Below are 20,399 nucleotides of genomic sequence, written 5' to 3' on the forward strand. Positions count from 1 at the left end.
GCACAGCAAACCTGCCCTGGCTGTGTCCCTGCACAGCCCCCACAGAGCCCCCTTCCCTCTCCCCTGCACAAATCTTCACCCCACACTCCTCCATCCAGCTCTCCATGTCCCACACCCTGTAGGAAAAGACTTCTTGCAGCCATGGCCTCTGTCCCCAGTGACCCTGAAAAGCTGAGCCACATCCCTCCTTCCAGGTGAGGGATTTGCTCTTTCTTCCCTCCAAAATCCTTATTCTGCAAACTATCAAGGGTAAACTACCAAGGGATTTCTTTTCACACCATTTCCAGCAGTTCTCAGGTGCCCAGCAGGCACACAGTTAAACTCACACACATTTCCAGCATTGTGGGGGTCCCTTGGTTTGCTGTGCCCAGCAGGCACACAGTTAAACTCAAACTCATTTCCAGCAGCTTTGGGCATCCCTTGGTTTGCTGTGCCCAGCCCAGGAACCTGGGACACTCACTGGCCACTGCTCCACACCTACAGCTGGCAGGGAGCCCTCTCCTTAGGTCACCCCAGCCTGGGAGAACTTCAGCTATTGACAGACAAAATAATGAGCACAGGCATTATTACTGAGCATATTGACCTGTGGAGAGGCACGGACCAGCTGCCACAGGGCACCAAACACTGAAACTTGGGCAGGAGGAAGTCCCTCCTTTGATATAAACTCTTTTCACTCAGCTGTTTCCAGGACATTTGAGCTGTTTGTTAACCTCAACATCCTCTGCCACTCACCTGGAGAGGGGAGAAGCTCCTGGATCCACTCCTGTAGCTCCTGAGCAAACTGGGACTTGCCTCACTCAGAAAAAGGGGCTGCCCAGCAGAAACCCCCATGTGCACACCCTGACCCCAGCTCACAACACTGCCAGACAAAATCAGCAGGGAAAAGCCTCGAATCCTCCCCAAAAGTCACTTGTGCAACGCCTCCCTGTTCAGGGAACGATGAAAGGGATGCAGTTAAATCCACCCCACCACAGAGGACTGGCAGAACACACGCTCAGGGCTTTGCATTTCCCAAAAATCCACCCAGAAGTGAGGGCAGATTGCTCCTGCCCAGCGTGGCAGAGGCAGCACCTTGCCCTGGTTACAGCCTCCTTACTCCAGCACTGACGGACACATTAATTGGAGACAGCTGCAGGGAGAGCTCTCCTAACGACATGATTCATTAGTTTTCATAGATAATTACATCTGCTCATGGCCCCACACTGAATCATCCATTTAGGGAATTTTTGGGGCATTAAATTTAAATGCAGTAATCAGATTTGTTAATCCGTGGGACAAGGCAAACCAAACACAATTTTATTCAGGGGATTGTTTATACTTTCAACATTGACAGGAATTCAGCAGCAGGAAAAAATTAGCAGCACAATGTATGCTCACAAAGGTTAGAAATTATTAATGGTGATCTCCCCCACTCCCCCAGTGCTGCTGACCAGCCTGGGCAGATTTCTTCCTTCTCCTGGACTGCAGGTTCCTTCCCTCAAGCATCTTTGTGCCCTTGCTCAGAATACACCAAGATTTTCTGATGATTTTTTGACAATAGGATCTTTCCATAGAATGAAAGAATGAAAATAATTGGTACTTGGGTTTGCCACTCTCTAGATTCAAAATACAGCTGGTTTTTGATTGTTGGTGTATTATACATTAAACAATCAGTTTCAAGCATGGTTTAGCTGGGTTTATTACTCTGAAATAGCAGCACATATTCACAGATAGAAACCCCAGAAAGACCTGCAGATCCAGGCCAGTTTCCTCCCTATCAAGTCACAAACTTTTTACTGATCTGAACTCCACTTTAAAAACTGATCATTTTTGCCCATTTTTTTTCTGGAAGCTCCTTTGGAATTTTTCATCTCTCAGTTAAAAGAAGAAAAAAAGAAAAGTAATTTTCTCATCTGTACTATTTATGGTCGATTCATTCCCATTTTTTCTTGAACCAATATCCTCCCTCAGCTTCACTAGTTTTTTCCCTCCCCAATATTTTACTGCCAAAACACGAACAGAAAGCAAACCATTATCTGCAAGCCATCCCCAGCTGGCCAGACTGCACAGCCCAGACATCAGAGCCCTCTCTGTGCTTTCCCACTGACCTCCACAGCCCCACTTCTCCTCTGCACCTCCTTCTCCTCCAATTTATCCTTCTCAAACAAGCAGCAGAAGGCTCAGAGAGCATTTTTCCCAAAGCTGTGTCCAGGTGCAGTGGTTTGTGTGCCACCTGCTCCACCGCATTTTCTCTCCCCATCAAACCAGAAAAGGCCAGGTTGGGTTTGGGACGAGCTCAGGCCATTGCTGCAGCTCAGTGGATCAAGAGCAAACTCAAAGCTTGATCCTCACAGCATTTCATCCCTCCACCCTCATCACACCATCACCTGAACCACCTGAAGAAAACAGGAAGGATCTGCCAAGAGGAACCTCATGGCACACCCAGGATCCACAGCTGCCAGCAAATCAGCTTCAGAGAGGAGCAGCTCAGGCTCACCAGCACCATCCAGGGGAAATGCCCTTTTTGGGGGGCCCAGAAACAAAGGGCAAGGTGAAAACCCTGCCCAAAGCCACCCAGGAGTCCCTGGGCAAGCCAGGAATGGGCAGCAGAGCAGAGCTGCCATTGGGTGTGCAGTGTCTGTCTGGGGTCTGTGTACAAATCATGAACAGGACAGGGCTGCTGGGAACAGCCTTGAGCTGTTGGATTTTCCAGCCTCAGTCTCATTCCATGGCTATGACAATGGGAAGATGCCAGCAGCTCACATCCCAGGCAGCAGACACAGAACTCAATGTCACAACTCACTTTATAAGTTTTGTGACCAATCACCCAAAGCAAAAGCACATTGACAGTAGTTCCATCCAACCACTGTAAGCACAGGTACCTTTGGTTAAACAATGCTTGCTTATTTCAAATACAATACCTGCTTGTGAGCCTTCAAACACAACGCACAGAGCTCCATCATTGAGCTTAGAACTTCCAATATCTCACTGGATAAACTTTTCTGCAGCTTGGGGAGTTATTCTAGACAAGCATTAATACACAGACCGTTGTTCTATTTGTCCTTTTCTAGTTTTTACATCATTTTTCTGCTGCCCAATCTCATGGCTGCTGCTCAGCTCCAATCCCAGTTCTGCTGTCTCTGAGGCTGCCTTTTGCAGCTTTCCCAAACCCCTGTGATTTTGTGGATTCCCACATACAGGAGAGAGCACCTTGGATATCACAGCCTGGATTCCTGTGCACTCCCAAGCTGCTGCTGAGAACTGACATGAATGTGCATTAATGTGCAACCTGAGATCTGCTCCTCTGCTGAAGCTGCACCTACGCAGTCGTATTTATTCTTGTTGAGGTTTGGGGAGACAGGGGATTGCTCCATGGAAGCTGGAACAAATTAATATTGCCCTGAGAATTATTATTTTAAGAGAGAGCAGCAGCAGAAGCACAAAGGGAAGCCAACAGCTTCTATTTTCTTTGAGTGAAGTGTCTGACAACACACAGTATATGTGTCAGGATCCATCCCAAAGGCACACAGTGACAAGCTCCTGGTGAGGCTGTTCCTGGACAGCATCCCAGCCCTGCAGCCACATCCCCAGTTCTGCAGGGCTCACAGCCCTGACTCCCAGAGAGACCCTGGAGGAGCAGCACCCGGCACACTCCTGTCCCTGCAGCCCTTGTTTGTGTAACTGGAGACCTGTCAGGCCCTCTCTGCCTGATTTAAGCTCTGCCAGTGTTAGAGGGAAAACAAAGAACAAAGATGCTGAGATATCCATCATCCCAGCAGGCCCTTGGGGAGCAGCTGCAGGAATGCACTGGCCCAGGGCAGCCTCCCTTCCTGAGCACAGCAGAGCCCTCAGAGAGGAGTTCACCGCTGCTGCTGCCTGGAAAGGCTCCTGGAGCAGAGGCTGGACACAGTTAAAGGGATAAAATTCAATGAAGAGATTTATTAAAAGGCCTCAAAGGATGCACCTTGGGCAGGGCAAGAGCCCAGGCAGGGCTGCACCCAAGGTGGGCCCAGGATGGACTCAGAGTCAGGAGTTTTCACCCTTTGATGAGTTCTGCTCCATTTCCACGCTGGGGTTCAGTGCCCAATCCCAGCTCCAGGTGATGCAGTCCCACCCTCCCAGGTTGCTCTCCTCCATTCCCTGCTGTTTGCACTTTTTGGGGCTGAGGCTGCAGCGGTGTCCTTGGTTCTGGGGCTGGGAAAGGATTGTTCTGTGTGCCTGAGCTGGGAGGAGACCTTGCTGACACTTTCTGTGCCGTTCAGAGTCACCCACTAAGGCAGCAGAGAGGCTGGAAAATGAAAGCTCAGACTTGAGGCATCCCTTCCAGCCAGGCCAGGGCTCAGCAGCCCCAGGACAGGAGCAGAGACCCTCCCTGAGGAGCTGGGGCTGCTGGAGCTGCTGAGGCTCCCCTGGCGTGCAGCACCAGGGCTGGGCAGCAGCACTTCCTCCTCCTCCTCCTCCTCCTCCTCCTCCTCCTCCTCCTCCTCCTCCTCCTCCCCTCAGCAGCACTACCTTGTCTTCCAACAGTTGGGCAATTGTCTGCCGAAGCCTAAGAGGGGAAAAACACATTCCTGTGAAACAGCATCACTGCCAGGCCCAGGGCTGCAGGATCATCCGGCCTTGCTGCTGACCCCATGCTTAAAAAGCACCTTGAAAATAAAACACAGCCATTATTTCAGGCAGTGTTAAAGCAAGAAAAGCAGTGCCCTCTCTTTACAAAGGACACAATGTACCTTTGGGTTTCTAACTCTCCTTTTTCAATGTTCTGTGGGGTTTTTTTCCTCCTGTGCTTCTCTCCTACGTGGAAGGGATGAAGCAATGCTGGGGAGGTGGTGCTGAGGACAGTTTAAGTGTGCATGAGCCGGCTGTTCACTCCAGCTCAGCACTTGTGGGATCACCCCAAGCTCCTTCCTGCAGCAGCCCTTCATGAATTCCAGCTGGAGCCTCCTTTTTCTTCCCCCAGGGCCAAAGGGAAACTCACTGATATTTTTCATGTTTAGGATGTGGGGAAGGACACGCAGGAACATTGGAACAGATTAAATTGCTGAATTTCTCATCCCCCCACTCCTCCCCCTTTTTTCCCAGAAGAAGGGAGTTTTCCAACCCCTAGGACAGCCCAGAAGAGCAGAGTGCATGGGAACAGCACCACCAAACCATGGACCAAACCCTCTGAGCAGCACACAGGAGCCACCTCACTCTCACAGCAGCCACCACCAGCTCCACTTCCACCTCAGCTGGTGCTAAAACCATTTCTGCCTTGGGGCAGCAACAGGAATGCCACAGACATCTTTTATGGAAAATCCTTTCCTTGGGATTTTCCTTAGGAAGCCGAGAGGCCTCAGGAGCAAAATGGAACCAATGGTTATCTGCTGCTGTGGAATGCAACAGGTGCAGCTGGGATTGGGCTCATGTGGTTGTTTCTAATTCATGGCCAATCACAGCCCAGCTGGCTCAGACAGAGAGCTGAGCCACAAACCTTTGTTATCATTCCTTCCTATTCTATTCTTAGCCAGCCTTCTGAGGAAATCCTTTCTTCTACTCTTTTAGTATAGTTTTAATGTAATATATATGATAAAATAATAAATCAGCCTTGTGAAACACGGAGTCAGATCCTCATCTCCTCCCTCACCCTCAGACCCCAGTGCACACGGGCACAGAGGAGGAGCATCCTCTGCAGGAGGGAGCACAGAGCCACTGGCCCTGCACCCTGGGGACGGCTTTGGCTCCTCACTCACAGCTTTGGGCAGGGAGAGCTGCTGCCAGCAATGACACATTTTACCCAGGATCTCCTGAGCACAGCTAGGTTTGGAGAATTCCGTGTTTATCACCATTGCTTTGATGCAGAGACACCAGAGGATGTGAGGGAGCTTCAGTGGAGCAGCCCTGGCCAGCCCAGGACACCGGGGCAGGATGGAGCTGTGCCTGTGGCTGATTTTCACACAATCCCTGCTAGTGAGAACTTCTGGAGAGCCTCCCCCTTCCAAAACCCAAACCTCTCTCTGAGGCAGCAGTGCCAGCCCGTTTATGAGATGTTTTTATCCCGAGCTGAAGGATGGGGTTTGGCTGTGTTTGTGCTTGGCAGTGTCCGTACTTTTGGATGATTTTAGGCAGACAACATCTGCTGCCTTTAATGCCCAGCTGCTCTATTTAATCCCTGTTAAAACTGGTTTTCCCCTTCCAATTTCTTTAAACACTACTGGGAGGCTTGTTTGAAACACATCCCTTGTAAAGGCTCCTGGCAACTCTGAAATGAGAGTTTTCCTTAATCTTCCTGCTACCTTCAGGGGATAAACTGCTCAGCTGCCACCATCTCACAGTGTGGGTGATGCTAATGAGCTGGAGGGGCAGTCAGGCGGCAGAAACCCCAAAATCCCATCCCATTTCCCTCTGCCCTCACCCCAACAGGGCCTCCTGAGGAGCTCTGACAGAGCTGCAGCCCCCAGGGCCTGCAGGAGAGCCCAGCACCTTCCAGCAAACACTGATTGAGATCTGCTAATTAGGGTCCTCCTCACCAGGAGTGTGATGGTACCAGGGGTCCAGCAGGACCTGGAGGGCAGAGAGAGCTCCTGGGCACTCTGTGCATGGGCCTGGAGGGCAGAGAGAGCTCCTGGGCACTCTGTGCATGGGCCTGGAGAGCAGAGAGAGCTCCTGGGCACTCTGTGCATGGGCCTGGAGAGCAGAGAGAGCTCCTGGGCACTCTGTGCATGGGCCTGGAGGGCAGAGAGAGCTCCTGGGCACTCTGTGCATGGGCCTGGAGAGCAGAGAAGGTTCCTGGGCATTCTGTGCATGGGCCTGGAGAGCAGAGAGAGCTCCTGGGCACTCTGTGCATGGGCCTGGAGGGCAGAGAAGGTTCCTGGGCACTCTGTGCATGGGCCTGGAGGGCAGAGAGAGCTCCTGGGCATTCTGTGCATGCACCTGGAGAGCAGAGAAGGTTCCTGGGCACTCTGTGCATGGGCCTGGAGGGCAGAGAGAGCTCCTGGGCACTCTGTGCATGGGCCTGGAGAGCAGAGAGAGCTCCTGGGCACTCTGTGCATGGGCCTGGAGGGCAGAGAAGGTTCCTGGGCATTCTGTGCATGCACCTGGAGGGCAGAGAGAGCTCCTGGGCACTCTGTGCATGGGCCTGGAGGGCAGAGAAGGTTCCTGGGCACTCTGTGCATGGGCCTGGAGAGCAGAGAAGGTTCCTGGGCATTCTGTGCATGCACCTGGAGAGCAGAGAAGGTTCCTGGGCACTCTGTGCATGCACCTGGAGAGCTGAGAAGGTTCCTGGGCACTCTGTGCATGGGCCTGGAGAGCAGAGAAGGTTCCTGGGCATTCTGTCCAGCCCCAAACTGGGACCTGTGGCCTCGGTGCCTCAGAGCCCCACCCATCACTTTTTATCACAAAGGTATCACTTGAATCCCTACCCTGAGCCTGGAAAAAGGCTGTCAGGCACACATGTTTCACACTAAAGACTGGCCCCAAACCAGCATTTTTCAGCAAACTTGGTCCTGTAAGAGAATTTCCAACAAAATTCTGAGATCAAACAGCCCTGGAGCTGTTTCAGCACAGTGATCCAGGAGCCAAAAGCCAGATTTGATTGTGCCCCTGCACTCTGATGCCAGACACCTCATGGCATGGGACCTCATGTACCTCGTGTGTGATTTATTCCCCTCATGCTGAAGTGTTCCTTGTAAAAGTGCTGGGAGAAAGGAAAGTGGAATTTTGTCTGCTTCCACATCCAAGAGCTGCTCCACCGTTGTGCTGCAGGATTATTCCAGTCATTGGTGGCTGGAAAGAGCAGTTCAGTGGGAACAACCAGTGACCCCCTCCCTGCCAGAGCTCCTGGGCTCGCAGCAAAGGCCTGGCTCAGGCAGCAGGACAGATTTTCTCACAATACATGGCACAAACAGGGCAACACCCACACCAACCTGCTTGGGGATGCACAGGCATGAAACACATTTCATTCCTCAGCAATTCAGACAAAAACGTTACACCCAAGCTGGCAGGGAAGTTATTTTATAGTAATCTAGAGCTTTAATTGTTCCAGCATCATGATTTTATCAGTTTTTAAGCAATAGAGGGGTGCTCTAAGATAATAACTTCACCGTTTCAGCAGAATGCCACCTTTATGTTACATTATTTTGTTTCTGACATAAACACAGCTCTGAGGAAGCACCTGCCCCAGCTTTCCCTCTGCCTCCATCAAGCTACCCTGGCATTAAACAGAAAAACCTGACACAGCACAGGCCAAAACCCCTCTGTGAAAAATCAGCTCCCACCAACCTTCAAACTTCCTTAACCTCGAAATGAATGGCAAATCCCCCCCAGAGCTGCAGCACGGGTGGGCTCTGCTGCCTCAGCCCCAGCTCCTGGGAGGGACAAACTGGGGCTGGGCTGGGCTGGGCAGCAGCCCCAGCTGGAACAGCCCCACCCAGGCACCCCAAAAGCCAGGGCAGCACCGCCAGGGACTGCACACAAAGGCAGAGAAGCAATAAATGGTGCTCAGGAGGGGAGGAGAGGAGATGGCAGAGGAGATGGGAGAGGGGACGAGCCCCTGGAGGTGATGGGAAAAGCAGGAGGATGTGCTGGAGAGCCCTGAGCAGCTCGGGCTGAGGCAGCCCAGTTCAAAGCACTCCTCAGATTCCAGCAATGCCTCAGGAGCACAGCGTGCCCAGGAACGTGGTTTTGTGCTCCTCTCCTGAGCTGGAACTGTGCAGCCTCCAGCCCTGCAGGCTTTCTGGGAAATCCATTAAGAGCCCATGCAGTGCCCAGCAGCCCTGAGTGAGATCACCACGACCCAGGAGCATCTGCTGCCCCTCCAGAGCCTGGGGATCACCTCCCCTCCAGCAGGGCTGCCACAGCAGCTCCTCCTGTGCATGCCCCACAGCCAGGGACACCCTAAAACCTCCCCCATAAACCCTCAAAAAACCCTCTGAGAAGGGCAAGGCACAGAGGAAGCACTGGAGTCAGAGCCTTCCATGTACACACTGAAGTAGAAACCATCAAGCTGTATTTCACTGCCACAAATAGCAAATATTTAAAAATAAAACGTTATTTTTAGCCTAAGTGGTGCTTAAGGACTGGAGAATAAAACATTGCCCAGAGACAGGGAAATGTCACCACGAGGAAACGCTGAAGCAGCCCTGTCCTGCTCACTGAGCTCAGGGCACACAGAAACCATTTGGGATCCTGGCTCAGACCTTCAAACCCTCCCTGATTCAGCCAAACCTTCCTAACTCAGCCGAAAACCAGAGGAGAATGGGTCAGGTGCAACACCTGGGTGTATCCACAAGGGCAAAATAAATACAATTTATTTATACAATATAACTCACACAGCAGTTTCCTAGCTCCCCTAGCAAAGGCTGCTCTGCACAGGGCACTCCATCCCCTGCCCTTCTTTGCCACAAGCAGGATGGAAATAGAATGTAGCTGGATGGGATATGGAACTCCAGCTGCTCCCAGACAGGTGGGGATTGAGCAAAAAGGGGCTGGAAAGGAGAACAGACCAGGCTTGGCCCTCCCTGCTCCTTTCTGACACATGACAGACATCCTGAGAAAGCAGCCTGGGAAAATAAAGCCCCTTCCACAGTCCCAACTTGAGATTTTCTTGAACGGAGGAAAAGCAAAACGAACATGGAAAAAAATCATCAGCGTTTTGAAATATCTACAATTACAGTTAGGTTTTGTTTTCTTTTCAAACAGTTTAAATCAAATGCCTGAAGAAGCAGATGGGAAACTCTCATGTGCTAAAAGTTGAGGCTTCTACCAGAGCTCTCCATTAGGAGACAAAAGACAAGGATTAGCAAAGAAGATGTTTGAGATCGTAATTCTTATCAAAAAATCCTGAAAGGCTTAAAAGCATTGGAAGCTCATTTCCCCAGCAGCTCTGGTCCCTGGTCAGACAGATGGAGGGAGACAGCTTCCCCCTCCCCAGCACGGCCTGGGCGAGGTAGGGATTGACTAACTGTGGAAAAATCCACATAATTGAGAAGACAAATGTTGAACAGTTATTTTACAGCCTGAACTATTGAAGGAAAAAGGCTGCCCGTGCCAAGGGGCCAGCCAGGCCCATTGTGTGTGAGCAGCCCCGGGCAGCAGCGGGGCTTTCATCCCTGCCAGGTGCAGCCCCAGGGCTGCAAACTGCCCTGGGAGCAGCAAATAAACACCCCTGGGAGCAATAAATAAACACCCCTGGGAGCAGCATCCTCTGCAAACTGCCCTGGGAGCAACAAATAAACACCCCTGGGAGCAATAAATAAACACCCCTGGGAGCAATAAATAAACACCCCTGGGAGCAATAAATAAACACCCCTGGGATCAAGAAAAAACACCCCTGGGAGCAGCATCCTCTGCAAACTGCCCTGGGAGCAGCAAAATCACCCCTGGGAGCAACAAATAAACACCCCAAGGGGAACAGCAGCAAATAAACACCCTTGGGAGCAGCAAAAACAGCCCTGGGAGGAGCAAATAAACACCCTGGGAGCAGCTAAAAACACCCCTGGGAGCAATAACCTCTGCAAACACCCCTGGGAGCAATAAATAAACAACCCTGGGAGCAGCAAAAAACACCCCAAGGGGAACAGCAGCAAAAACACCCCTGGGAGCAGCTAAAAACACCCCTGGGAGCAACAAATAAACACCCCCGGGAGCAATAACCTCTGCAAACACCCCTGGGAGCAGCAGCAAATAAACACCCCTGGGAGCAGCAGCAAATAAACACCCCTGGAACAACAAATAAACAGCCCTGGGAACAGCATCCTCTGCAAACTCCCCTGGGAGCAGCAAATAAACACCCCTGGGAGCAGCAACTAAAACCAGCCCTGGGAGCAGCAAAACCAGCCCTGGGAGCAGCAGCAGCAGCATCCCTGCATCTCCCCTGCACCCAGCAGCAACACCCAGCCAGCAGCACCAGCCCTGCTGAGCCCCTGGCTGCCCCCCCTGCTCTATTTCCAGTCACTTAAAGCGATGCCTTCAGGTTTAGCTTTTCTATTTTCAGATTCTGTGCTGCTTTAGAGTGTGGGTCTGAGCTTCCTATCAGGGGATGTGAGCCCTGCAGGGAGACAAAACAATTGCAGCTCCAGCTGGGCACCAAGGCCAGGTGACAGGCACAAGAGATAAATGTGGATTGAGGAGAGAAAACCAAAAAGGATGGGACTGCATGGCTAACCCAGCCCAGCAGAGCCTGACAGGCTGTAAGGGATGGAAACCCAGCCCAGCAGAGCCTGACAGGCTGTAAGGGATGGAAACCCAGCCTAGCAAAGCCTGACAGGCTGTAAGGGATGGAAACCCAGCCCAGCAAAGCCTGACAGGCAGCACAGGGATGCAAACCCAGCCCAGCAAAGCCTGACAGGCAGCACAGGGATACAAACCCAGCCCAGCAAAGCCTGACAGGCTGCACAGGGGTGGAAACCCAGCCCAGCAGAGCCTGACAGGCTGTAAGGGATGGAAACCCAGCCTAGCAAAGCCTGACAGGCTGCACAGGGATGGAAACCCAGCCTAGCAAAGCCTGACAGGCTGCACAGGGATACAAACCCAGCCCAGCAGAGCCTGACAGGCTGCACAGGGATACAAACCCAGCCCAGCAGAGCCTGACAGGCTGTAAGGGATGGAAACCCAGCCTAGCAAAGCCTGACAGGCTCTAAGAGGATGCAAACCCAGCCTAGCAAAGCCTGACAGGCTGTAAGGGATGGAAACCCAGCCTAAAAAAGGCTGACAGGCTCTAAGAGGATGGAAACCCAGCCCAGCAAAGCCTGACAGGCTGTAAGGGATGCAAACCCAGCCTAACAAAGCCTGACAGGCTGTAAGGGATGGAAACCCAGCCTAGCAAAGCCTGACAGGCTGCACAGGGATGCAAACCCAGCCCAGCAAAGCCTGACAGGCTGTAAGGGATGGAAACCCAGCCCAGCAAAGCCTGACAGGCTGCACAGGGATGCAAACCCAGCCCAGCAGAGCCTGACAGGCTGTAAGGGATGCAAACCCAGCCTAGCAAAGCCTGACAGGCTGTAAGGGATGGAAACCCAGCCTAGCAAAGCCTGACAGGCTGTAAGGGATGGAAACCCAGCCTAGCAAAGCCTGACAGGCTGTAAGGGATGGAAACCCAGCCTAAAAAAGCCTGACAGGCTGTAAGGGATGGAAACCCAGCCTAAAAAAGCCTGACAGGCTGTAAGGGATGGAAACCCAGCCCAGCAAAGCCTGACAGGCAGCACAGGGATACAAACCCAGCCTAGCAAAGCCTGACAGGCAGCACAGGGATACAAACCCAGCCCAGCAGAGCCTGACAGGCTCTAAGAGGATGCAAACCCAGCCTAGCAAAGCCTGACAGGCTGCACAGGGATACAAACCCAGCCCAGCAGAGCCTGACAGGCTCTAAGAGGATGCAAACCCAGCCCAGCAGAGCCTGACAGGCTGCACAGGGATACAAACCCAGCCCAGCAAAGCCTGACAGGCTGCACAGGGATACAAACCCAGCCCAGCAAAGCCTGACAGGCTGCACAGGGATACAAACCCAGCCCAGCAGAGCCTGACAGGCTGCACAGGGATGGAAACCCAGCCCAGCAGAGCCTGACAGGCTGCACAGGGATGCAAACCCAGCCCAGCAGAGCCTGACAGGCTGCACAGGGATCACTGCTCCCTGTTCCTCCCCGTGCTGTCAGCAGCCCTCTGTGAAGCCATGGCCAGGACACCTCACACCTCCTCCTGCTGCTCCAATCATCCAACACTGCTGAAATTGCCCTGAGCCTGAGCTCCAGAGCTCCCTGTGCAGTTCCCATCTGGCTGCAGAGACATCCATTCTGCAGTGCCTTCCTTGCTTTTTCCACCTTCCTTTTAAGAATACCAGGAAATTTCACAGATAAATAAACACTGGAAATACTGAAGCAGCAAAGTCTCATACTTTAAAGGTTAGGAAACACTGTAAATAATTTTTTTTGGTGTAGCTACCTTTCTCAAAGCAATGCAAATTCAGTGTAACCTTGGTTTCCATCACCCAGCAGGCAGCACAGGCAGGGTTACTTCCTTGACAGACAGCAAATCTGTTTTATCCTCATCACCCAGCACGAGGCTGCATTCCTGATGGACTGCACACAACTCCAGCTCTGCTCTGGAGCTAAAGCTGCCCCACAGACCCTCCCTGCATGGCCCTCCTGACAGCAGCTCTGGGTGTGCTCTGTCTCTCACAGCTTCCCTGGGACATGAAACACCACTACTGCAAGTCAGATGGAAAACAGGAAAACCAAGTGAAGGTTTGTTCTATAGTGAAGGCTTAGTCTGGATGTTCACTCAACGAGAGTTTGAAGCTCTCTTTTTTAAAACCATAAGCAAACTAAATCTGTATTTCTAATCTATTTTGATGTGTTTCAGGGCCATGATTTCATGGTGCACTCAGCAGTGCCGGGTTTACAGCTGCACCCAGTGATGTTAAAGGTCTTTCAGCAGGAAATGGTTCCACATCCCCAGTCCCTGCTGGGGGCAGCCCAGGTGATCCCCAGAGCTCCTTCCCAGCCCAGGCATTCCCTGCCAAGCCAGGCACCCAGAGGGGAGCACTCCTGGAGAGCTCAGGATGGGCTAAACCCCAGCCCCTGGGCAGCAGCACGGACAGGTTTGTGCTCTGAGGCCACATTCATCTGCTGCTGCTGCTGCCACAAACCCTCACAAGCCTGGCCCCACGCCCTACACGCTGTCCCACACCTGGCAGGGACCTTACAGACAGCTCTTGTCACCACAGATGCACAGCTCAGCCCCAGGAGAGATTGAATCCTGTGCAGAAAATGAGGCAAGACCTGCAGAAAACAGAGGGCAAGGGCTGAAGGACTAAAAATACACCCAAGAAGTGCCATGGAAGCCCAGGTTTGCCAGCTCCCAGCTTCTCAGCCTAAGTATTGCACCACTGAGACCACTCTAGACAAAAAGCAAAGTTAACTTTTCCCCTAGGAAGGGTTAAATCCACTTAAACAATGTGCAATAAAGACAGAGCCGTGCCCCAGTAACACTGAACTTGTTTCTACTCCATACAATAATCTCAGGAAGCAAAATTAAAATCTGTCTGCACGGTCTGAGGTCACTGGGGCTAGGGATGGTTATTTTAAATCTGAGTATTAGAAACACATGGTCCTCCATGGAGGCTTCCAGCAAAGCTGAACCTGCTGGTGCTCAGCCTTTCCAGGGAATGCTGAACACCTCCAAGGGTCCCAGCAGCCAGGGCTGCCACTCCACAGCATGGAAACAGATATTGTTTAGACAAGGTGATGAACATTTCTGAAACTTCAGTCTTGAATCATTTCTGATTTACAAACTAATCCTAACCATGATGCAGCGCATCCCCAGCCTCTGCTCTGAGGCTCAGCACTCCAGCACACCCATACACAGTGCTGATTAATCTGCATCACAGCAAAAATGTTCCCAATGAACAGAAATGTGGAACGACTTCAGCATTTTGCCCTAGCCACGTAAATACCCTTTAGGAGGAGCCCTTCACTGCCCATGTCCTGCCTGGGCTGCTGCAGCAGGAGCTGAGCACTGCCCTGCACGGGAATCTCGCTCTGCTGCTGCCTCCAGTAAGGCCTGGCAGCACCAGGGATGTTTTCATCCTTTACTGATGGGGCCAGGACAACTCTCCAGGTGTGTTCAGAGCAGGCAGAACAGGCTCCAGGCTCCCACTTCCATCAGGGTAACCAAAATCTCCCCCAGGCTGAGCTGGGTCCCCCTGCAGGATCCTGTGCCACCCACTGTGACCAGAGGTGACACTGCAACCTTGCTCTGCAGAGCTATTGCAAACAAAAACATCATGCCACAATTTCTGGTCGGTTCCAGAAACTTGATTTTGACAAGAAATTGAAAGCGTTACAAAACCATATAATTAAAGGATTATGATGAGAGATGGGTTACTTAAAATGATCCTTTCTGGGGAGGAATATCCTGACTGGGCACAGCACTCCCCTGGCCAGGAGAAGGACATGAAGGGTCTGATTTTGCAGCTTATCTACCCATGAACTAATTTATGCTCTGCTGTGAAGTTCAGAGGAGCCGGAAGCAAAAGAGCCCCTCCTGAGCAGAGCAAAGAAATGACCCTGGCAGGGAAAGATGCCAAACAGGGCGAGTTTTGCAAGCTCCCAATATTTACCATCCATCCCAGAGTACTCCATTCTCATGCAAGCATGTCACAATGAGAAAACAACATCTCTATAAGGGTAAAACAAACAGCATTCACAATTTCTGAAAGCATTCTTCCACAATTATTGCACTAGATTAGATTGCCTCATCACCAGGGCCAGAGGCCATTTACACTATTTTCTTTCTTTTTTATTTTTTTTATGGAACAGATGAAAGGATTACAGAAAGTTTTCTGGGGCCAAATTTGGAGCTAATGATGGGAAAATTCTTTTGCTAATCCCCACTGCTAGCAGACTCCTGAGGCTGGAGAAAAACAATGTCTCCTGGTACCCTGCTTCTCTTTTGCTCATCAGTGCAAAATGCCCGGCTCAGGAGGCTTGCACAGGCCCAAAACCAGCTTTGAGCAGAGCCATAAAACCTGCAGGGCAGGCTGCAGTGAAAACCTGAGCACAGAACCACTGAGGCCCCCACTAAAATGGGGATGTGAGAGCCAAGGATGGGGCTCAGCACAGCCACAGCCACCCCAGCTGTCCCCGGGGGGAATGGGCTGTTCCAGAACATTCTGTGATGCAGGGATCCCACCTGAGCAGCCCCTGCTGCCTGCAGAGGTGCCTGCAGAGCTGTGGGGCTCAGGCAGGCTGGTGTCACCTGCTGCCACCTGGGTGCAGGGACAGGACTGTGCATGGCACAGCTGCCCCAGAGCCCAGGGCTGCCCCGGGACAGAGCTCCAGCCCTGCCCCTCAGCACCGCCAGGCACCTCCTTCCCAAAGGGGTTTAACCACTCTGCAGTCATTTAACAGACACGAGGCAATTCACACGTGAGGAGTAAACTTTGCATAACGAATCCCTGGTGCTGAGGCATCTGCAAGGGCACAGCTACCCCAGCTGGCACCAGGGGACAATGCCCAGATGCCTCTGGGCACCCGGAGAGCCGGGGCTGCCTTACGGGGAAAAGCAGTGCTGAGGAGCTGAGTATTTCATTTATATATTCGTATGTAAATATGAATATATTTCATTTCGGGTCAGCAAAAGAGTTTCTTTGCAGTGGGATGGCAGTGTGTGTGTGGTCACTAGGGTGAGAGGGGTCGTTCATCTGTCCCCACACGATGGCAGATGAGTCAGTCACTACTAAGAGTGATCAAGGTTCAATACTCTCCACAGCCCCATGCATTGAATTTAGCTGAATGAATATCTTGTATCTATCCTGCCCCATGAGCTACTCAGCTCCACAGACATGCATGATCCTTACATTGTCCTTGCCCAGTGTGACTGGGATAACCACGGAAAACAAAGAAGATAGAGGCTGAGGACAGCCACTATTGCAGTCAGCATGGCCAATTCTTTCTCCCAGCTCCGGTTCAACATTAATATGCTGCTGAAATTGAAATTAAAAATCTAGTTGTGGAGCCTGCAAAATCGGTACCCAGCTCCCCAAAGGCTAATTCATTAATTAATGCACATTATCAGCTGCTCCTGAATGAAGCCAGGCTTTATTTTAACAGCAGGAGAAGCTGCAGAAGGTGGGAACATCCCCAGCAGCCAGGGAAGGGGAAGTGAAGCTTCCCACAGAAAGGGGCTCTGATGGAAAGTCTGAGTGCAGGAAAGAGAAATGTTGAAGCAGCACTTAATGAAGATGAACTTCCCCTGCCTCCCCACAAGGCAGACGATGCCATTATCACTCAGCACCAGGAAGGAAAGGGATTCCAGGGAAGGGGAAATTGCAGGGCAGTTATCCTCATCAGCCTGGGCCAGCAGCACTGACAGGGCTTGGCACAGAGCCTGAGCAAAGTCTGCTCATGGTTAAGCACAGGGCATGAAGTGAGATGTGCACAGGGAAAAGAGCCCCTGGAAAATATTGCTAAGGGCTTCAGCTCCTCCAGGGTGCCAGTGGCAACAAAATGTCAGACCCTATCCCCCCATATCTGCCAAAAAAACCCAGAAAAAGGGATTGCATCGAGCCAGAGGAAACAGGGGAGCTCCACTGGCCTGGCAGGGATGGAGGAAGTGCTGAGTGATCTTCACACCTGGAGAGTCAGGGGATCTGCTCCCAAATCCTCTGGGCAGCTGCAGCCTCTCCTGATTGACTGAGCTGCCCCACACCTGGAGGGTCAGGGGATCTGCTCCCAAATCCTCTGGGCAGCTGCAGCCTCTCCTGATTGACTGATCTGCCCCACACCTGGTGAGCAACTCCACTGGGCCCTGGCTCCTCTGCAAGGTGCTCTCCTGGTTCAATGTGACACTGAATTTGAGCTATCTCGCTGCCACAAACCCTCCCCAGCCCAATCTCTGGCAGCAAACAGTGCAGTGCTGCTCCTTCAATCGCTGCCTCAAGACTTCTCCCTTCAGCTAATCAGGAAACACAGAATGACAATGCTCAAGTGAAGCCCTGCCACACATAAAAGCTGTCATAAAATGGAAAAAGGCAGAGGATGGAGCACAAGATCCATTCTGTGCTCTGGAGCAGCAACCAGCAATGCCTCTGTTCAGAAGTCAGGCTGGGGGAAACACCCCAAGTGCTCTTCATGGGCACAGCCCACGGGGGATGGAGAGGGGCACAGGTAAACCAGGTGTGAGTGGGCACACTCTGCAACGCTTGGACACAAACCTTCAGTGCCAGCTGCTTGTTCTGTGGGCAGGAGGAGCACTTGTGTGAGGAGAGAAGAAACCAAACCCCAGGTTTACAGAAAAGCGAGGCAAGACCTTGTCCTTACCGTTCTGCTCGTCCAGCTCATTGCCAATCTCCTGCCCCATTTGTTTCTGTCTGGATATGATTGAAGAAAGAGCATCGAGCCCAGCATCTTGTTCTGCACCAGGAAAATATATTAAATTACTTCCAAGAGTTGCTGAAATGCCAGGCTACATAAAATAGGTAGAAGTGAAGGAAAAAAAAACCGACTCTGTGTTTAAAGGGCTAAAATGTATTAAGAAAAACACATGAACACAACATGAAAATTAATCCTTATGGCAACAGTGCTCTTGAAATAATGTGAATGATAGGTAAATAATTTCTCTGCTCTGGCTGGGACATTTTGCTGAGGATCCAAAAAAAAATAAAAAATCCAAGAATTTAACATTTAGCTGTTACTCAATCATAAATGCAGGGGATTTTCTGGCACGCACAGCGAGCTCCAGATTAGCCTTTTTAAATTTTCCAAGCAACTTTTAACATGAATAAAAGAAAACAGGTGATGCAAACGCCAAAGAATTCCAAGAGATTTTGAAAGCTGCGAGAGGACACAGAGGGTGGGGAGAGCTGAGGGGATGAGGGCAGGGACAGTGTGAGGTGCTGGGGGAAGAACCACATCCCCTGGGCCCTGCAGGGAGCCCCTCAGCCCAAATGTGCAGCTCCCCCTGCCCAGAGCTGCCAGGGTGGCACAGCAGGAGCTGCAGAGGGGCAGTGCCCAGGGCACAGCAGTGATGCCCAAATGGGCTGCCCAGGACACCTCCAGTCCAGCAGCCTCCTGCAGCCCCGGTTTAATTGCCTACAATGTAATTAAAAACGCAGCTGAGCCCCTCCTGGCCCATCAGACACCCTCCTGAGCTGCACAGCAGTTGTTCCCAGGCAGAGTGAAGCAGGCTTTTCCTGGAGACTGATTTCATTGCATCACTTCCAGGACTGGAATTGCCTGGGAATGACCTCATCTGCCACCTGACCTCCCCAGGCTGAGCTTTCCCAACACTCCCAAAGCCAGAGACTCCTCATGGGTGCAGAGGGCCAAAATCTGAAGACCCTTTTTGGATTAATTAATTGGGATTAATTAATTTGGAGTTAATTCTTACCTTGTCCCAATTCAACAAGACCTTTAATGCACCCAGCGAGGCCCCTACAGCCAGGGCAGTTATGTGATCACACTGCACACAAAACCATGAATATGGGCAAAATCAGGACCTCTGAAATTTAATTTAAGAGGCTGCATCCAGATAAGAACATTGCAAGCACAATGCTGCCCCTGCAAACACAGAAAGCAGCTGCCTGGAGCTGCTGTGTTTGACATCTGTAAAGAATAAAACTTCAGCCCAGGCTGGAGTACTGAGGTTCAAACCAAAGCTCCTCTCAGAGTCCCAGAGCTGCTCAAAACAACCAGAAAGGCTCTTGTACCTTCAATGATCCTTCTCTGCTGCTGCCTGAGCTCATCAAAGCCAAGTCCTCTGGTCTCCTCCGATTCTTCCAAGAGCCAGGGGTTGGTGACGCCTCGTTTGGCCCCTCCTGCCATGAGGCTGGACCTGAAAAGAGCCCAGTGAGTGATTCCCACCCCTGGCACACAGCAGCACCCAGGGCTGAGCCCTCTGTGCAGCCCAGCCGGGATCAGCCAAAACAACCCCCAGGAACAAACCCACCCCACAGGCTGGAAGTGGTAAGGAAGGACAGAATTCATCCTACAGGGATAAACAGACTGTATAAGAAATCCACAGGTTGTATAAATACATAAATAAATATGTATGTATGTATTTATTGTATAAATAAATACATGTATATATATATGTATGTGTATATACATATATGTATGTGTATATATATGTATATATATATATGTATGTGTATATATATGTATGTATATATATATATTTATATATATATGTAAAAATAAATCCATATAAAATGCTGTTTGCATGTAGAGCACACAGCATTCCTGGGAATACAAATTATTCCTGGGTTTGCTACCTGATCAAAGCACATAAAATACTGCCACAGCCTCAAACAGCAAAAGGATCCACTTGTTAACAGAGATGCAAATCAGATGAGACTTAATTCCCTGCAATGCTGACCAGACCCAAGCAGGAACATTCCTGGGTTTTGGGAACTGAGATGGACACAGCTCCCTCCCTGCATTTCCTAGTCTGGCACCAGCCCGAACGAGAAGCCAGGAGCACACACTCCTAAATGAAGGAGTAATTAAATAATGGGTTTTCTTTTCAAAGAATTATGACTTGAGATTGTTCACATTACAGACACCTCCCTGGTGACCACAGAAAACAAGATTTCCATGTCCAGGGCACATAAATCCAAGCAGTAAAATGAAACCCCACTGAAATATTTCCTCAGTACCAGATTTCTGCTTTCTGCCTTCCAGCCCTTCACGGGTTTCCCTACCGGACAAACCTCAGAGCAGACTGGAGTCCCCTGACCCCAGAAGTGCAGCTCAGCTTTGGGGGAGGCATGGTGAGGCTGCTTCCCCCAAACTGGAGGAAGCTGGAGCAATTCACAAGTTGGAGCTTTGCTTTCTGCTTTCCTTCCTTTCAACTCTGTATTTCATCCCCATTGTACCTCCTCCCTGCTCTTTCCCAAAGCACTTCCACAAACAACCCAAGAACAGGGAGGGCTTTTAGGATCT

The 20,399-nt window shown here is 51.1% G+C and overlaps 1 protein-coding gene across 2 annotated transcripts in view; it reads right to left on the bottom strand.

Annotated features, from left to right (window-relative positions):
• STX8 (syntaxin 8) overlaps positions 1 to 20,399 on the bottom strand; it is an 84,325-nt gene that overhangs the window by 51,191 nt on the left and 12,735 nt on the right. For both annotated transcript variants that reach the window (XM_036394727.2, XM_036394729.2), the window contains exons 5-6: positions 19,166 to 19,290; positions 17,778 to 17,870 (exon numbers count right to left, since the gene is read on the bottom strand). In XM_036394727.2, coding sequence (XP_036250620.1) covers positions 17,778 to 17,870; positions 19,166 to 19,290 — 218 coding nt within the window. The remainder of the gene's footprint in view (positions 1 to 17,777; positions 17,871 to 19,165; positions 19,291 to 20,399) is intronic.

This window comes from Molothrus ater, chromosome 19, assembly GCF_012460135.2.
Source record: "Molothrus ater isolate BHLD 08-10-18 breed brown headed cowbird chromosome 19, BPBGC_Mater_1.1, whole genome shotgun sequence".
Lineage (NCBI taxonomy): Eukaryota > Metazoa > Chordata > Aves > Passeriformes > Icteridae > Molothrus > Molothrus ater.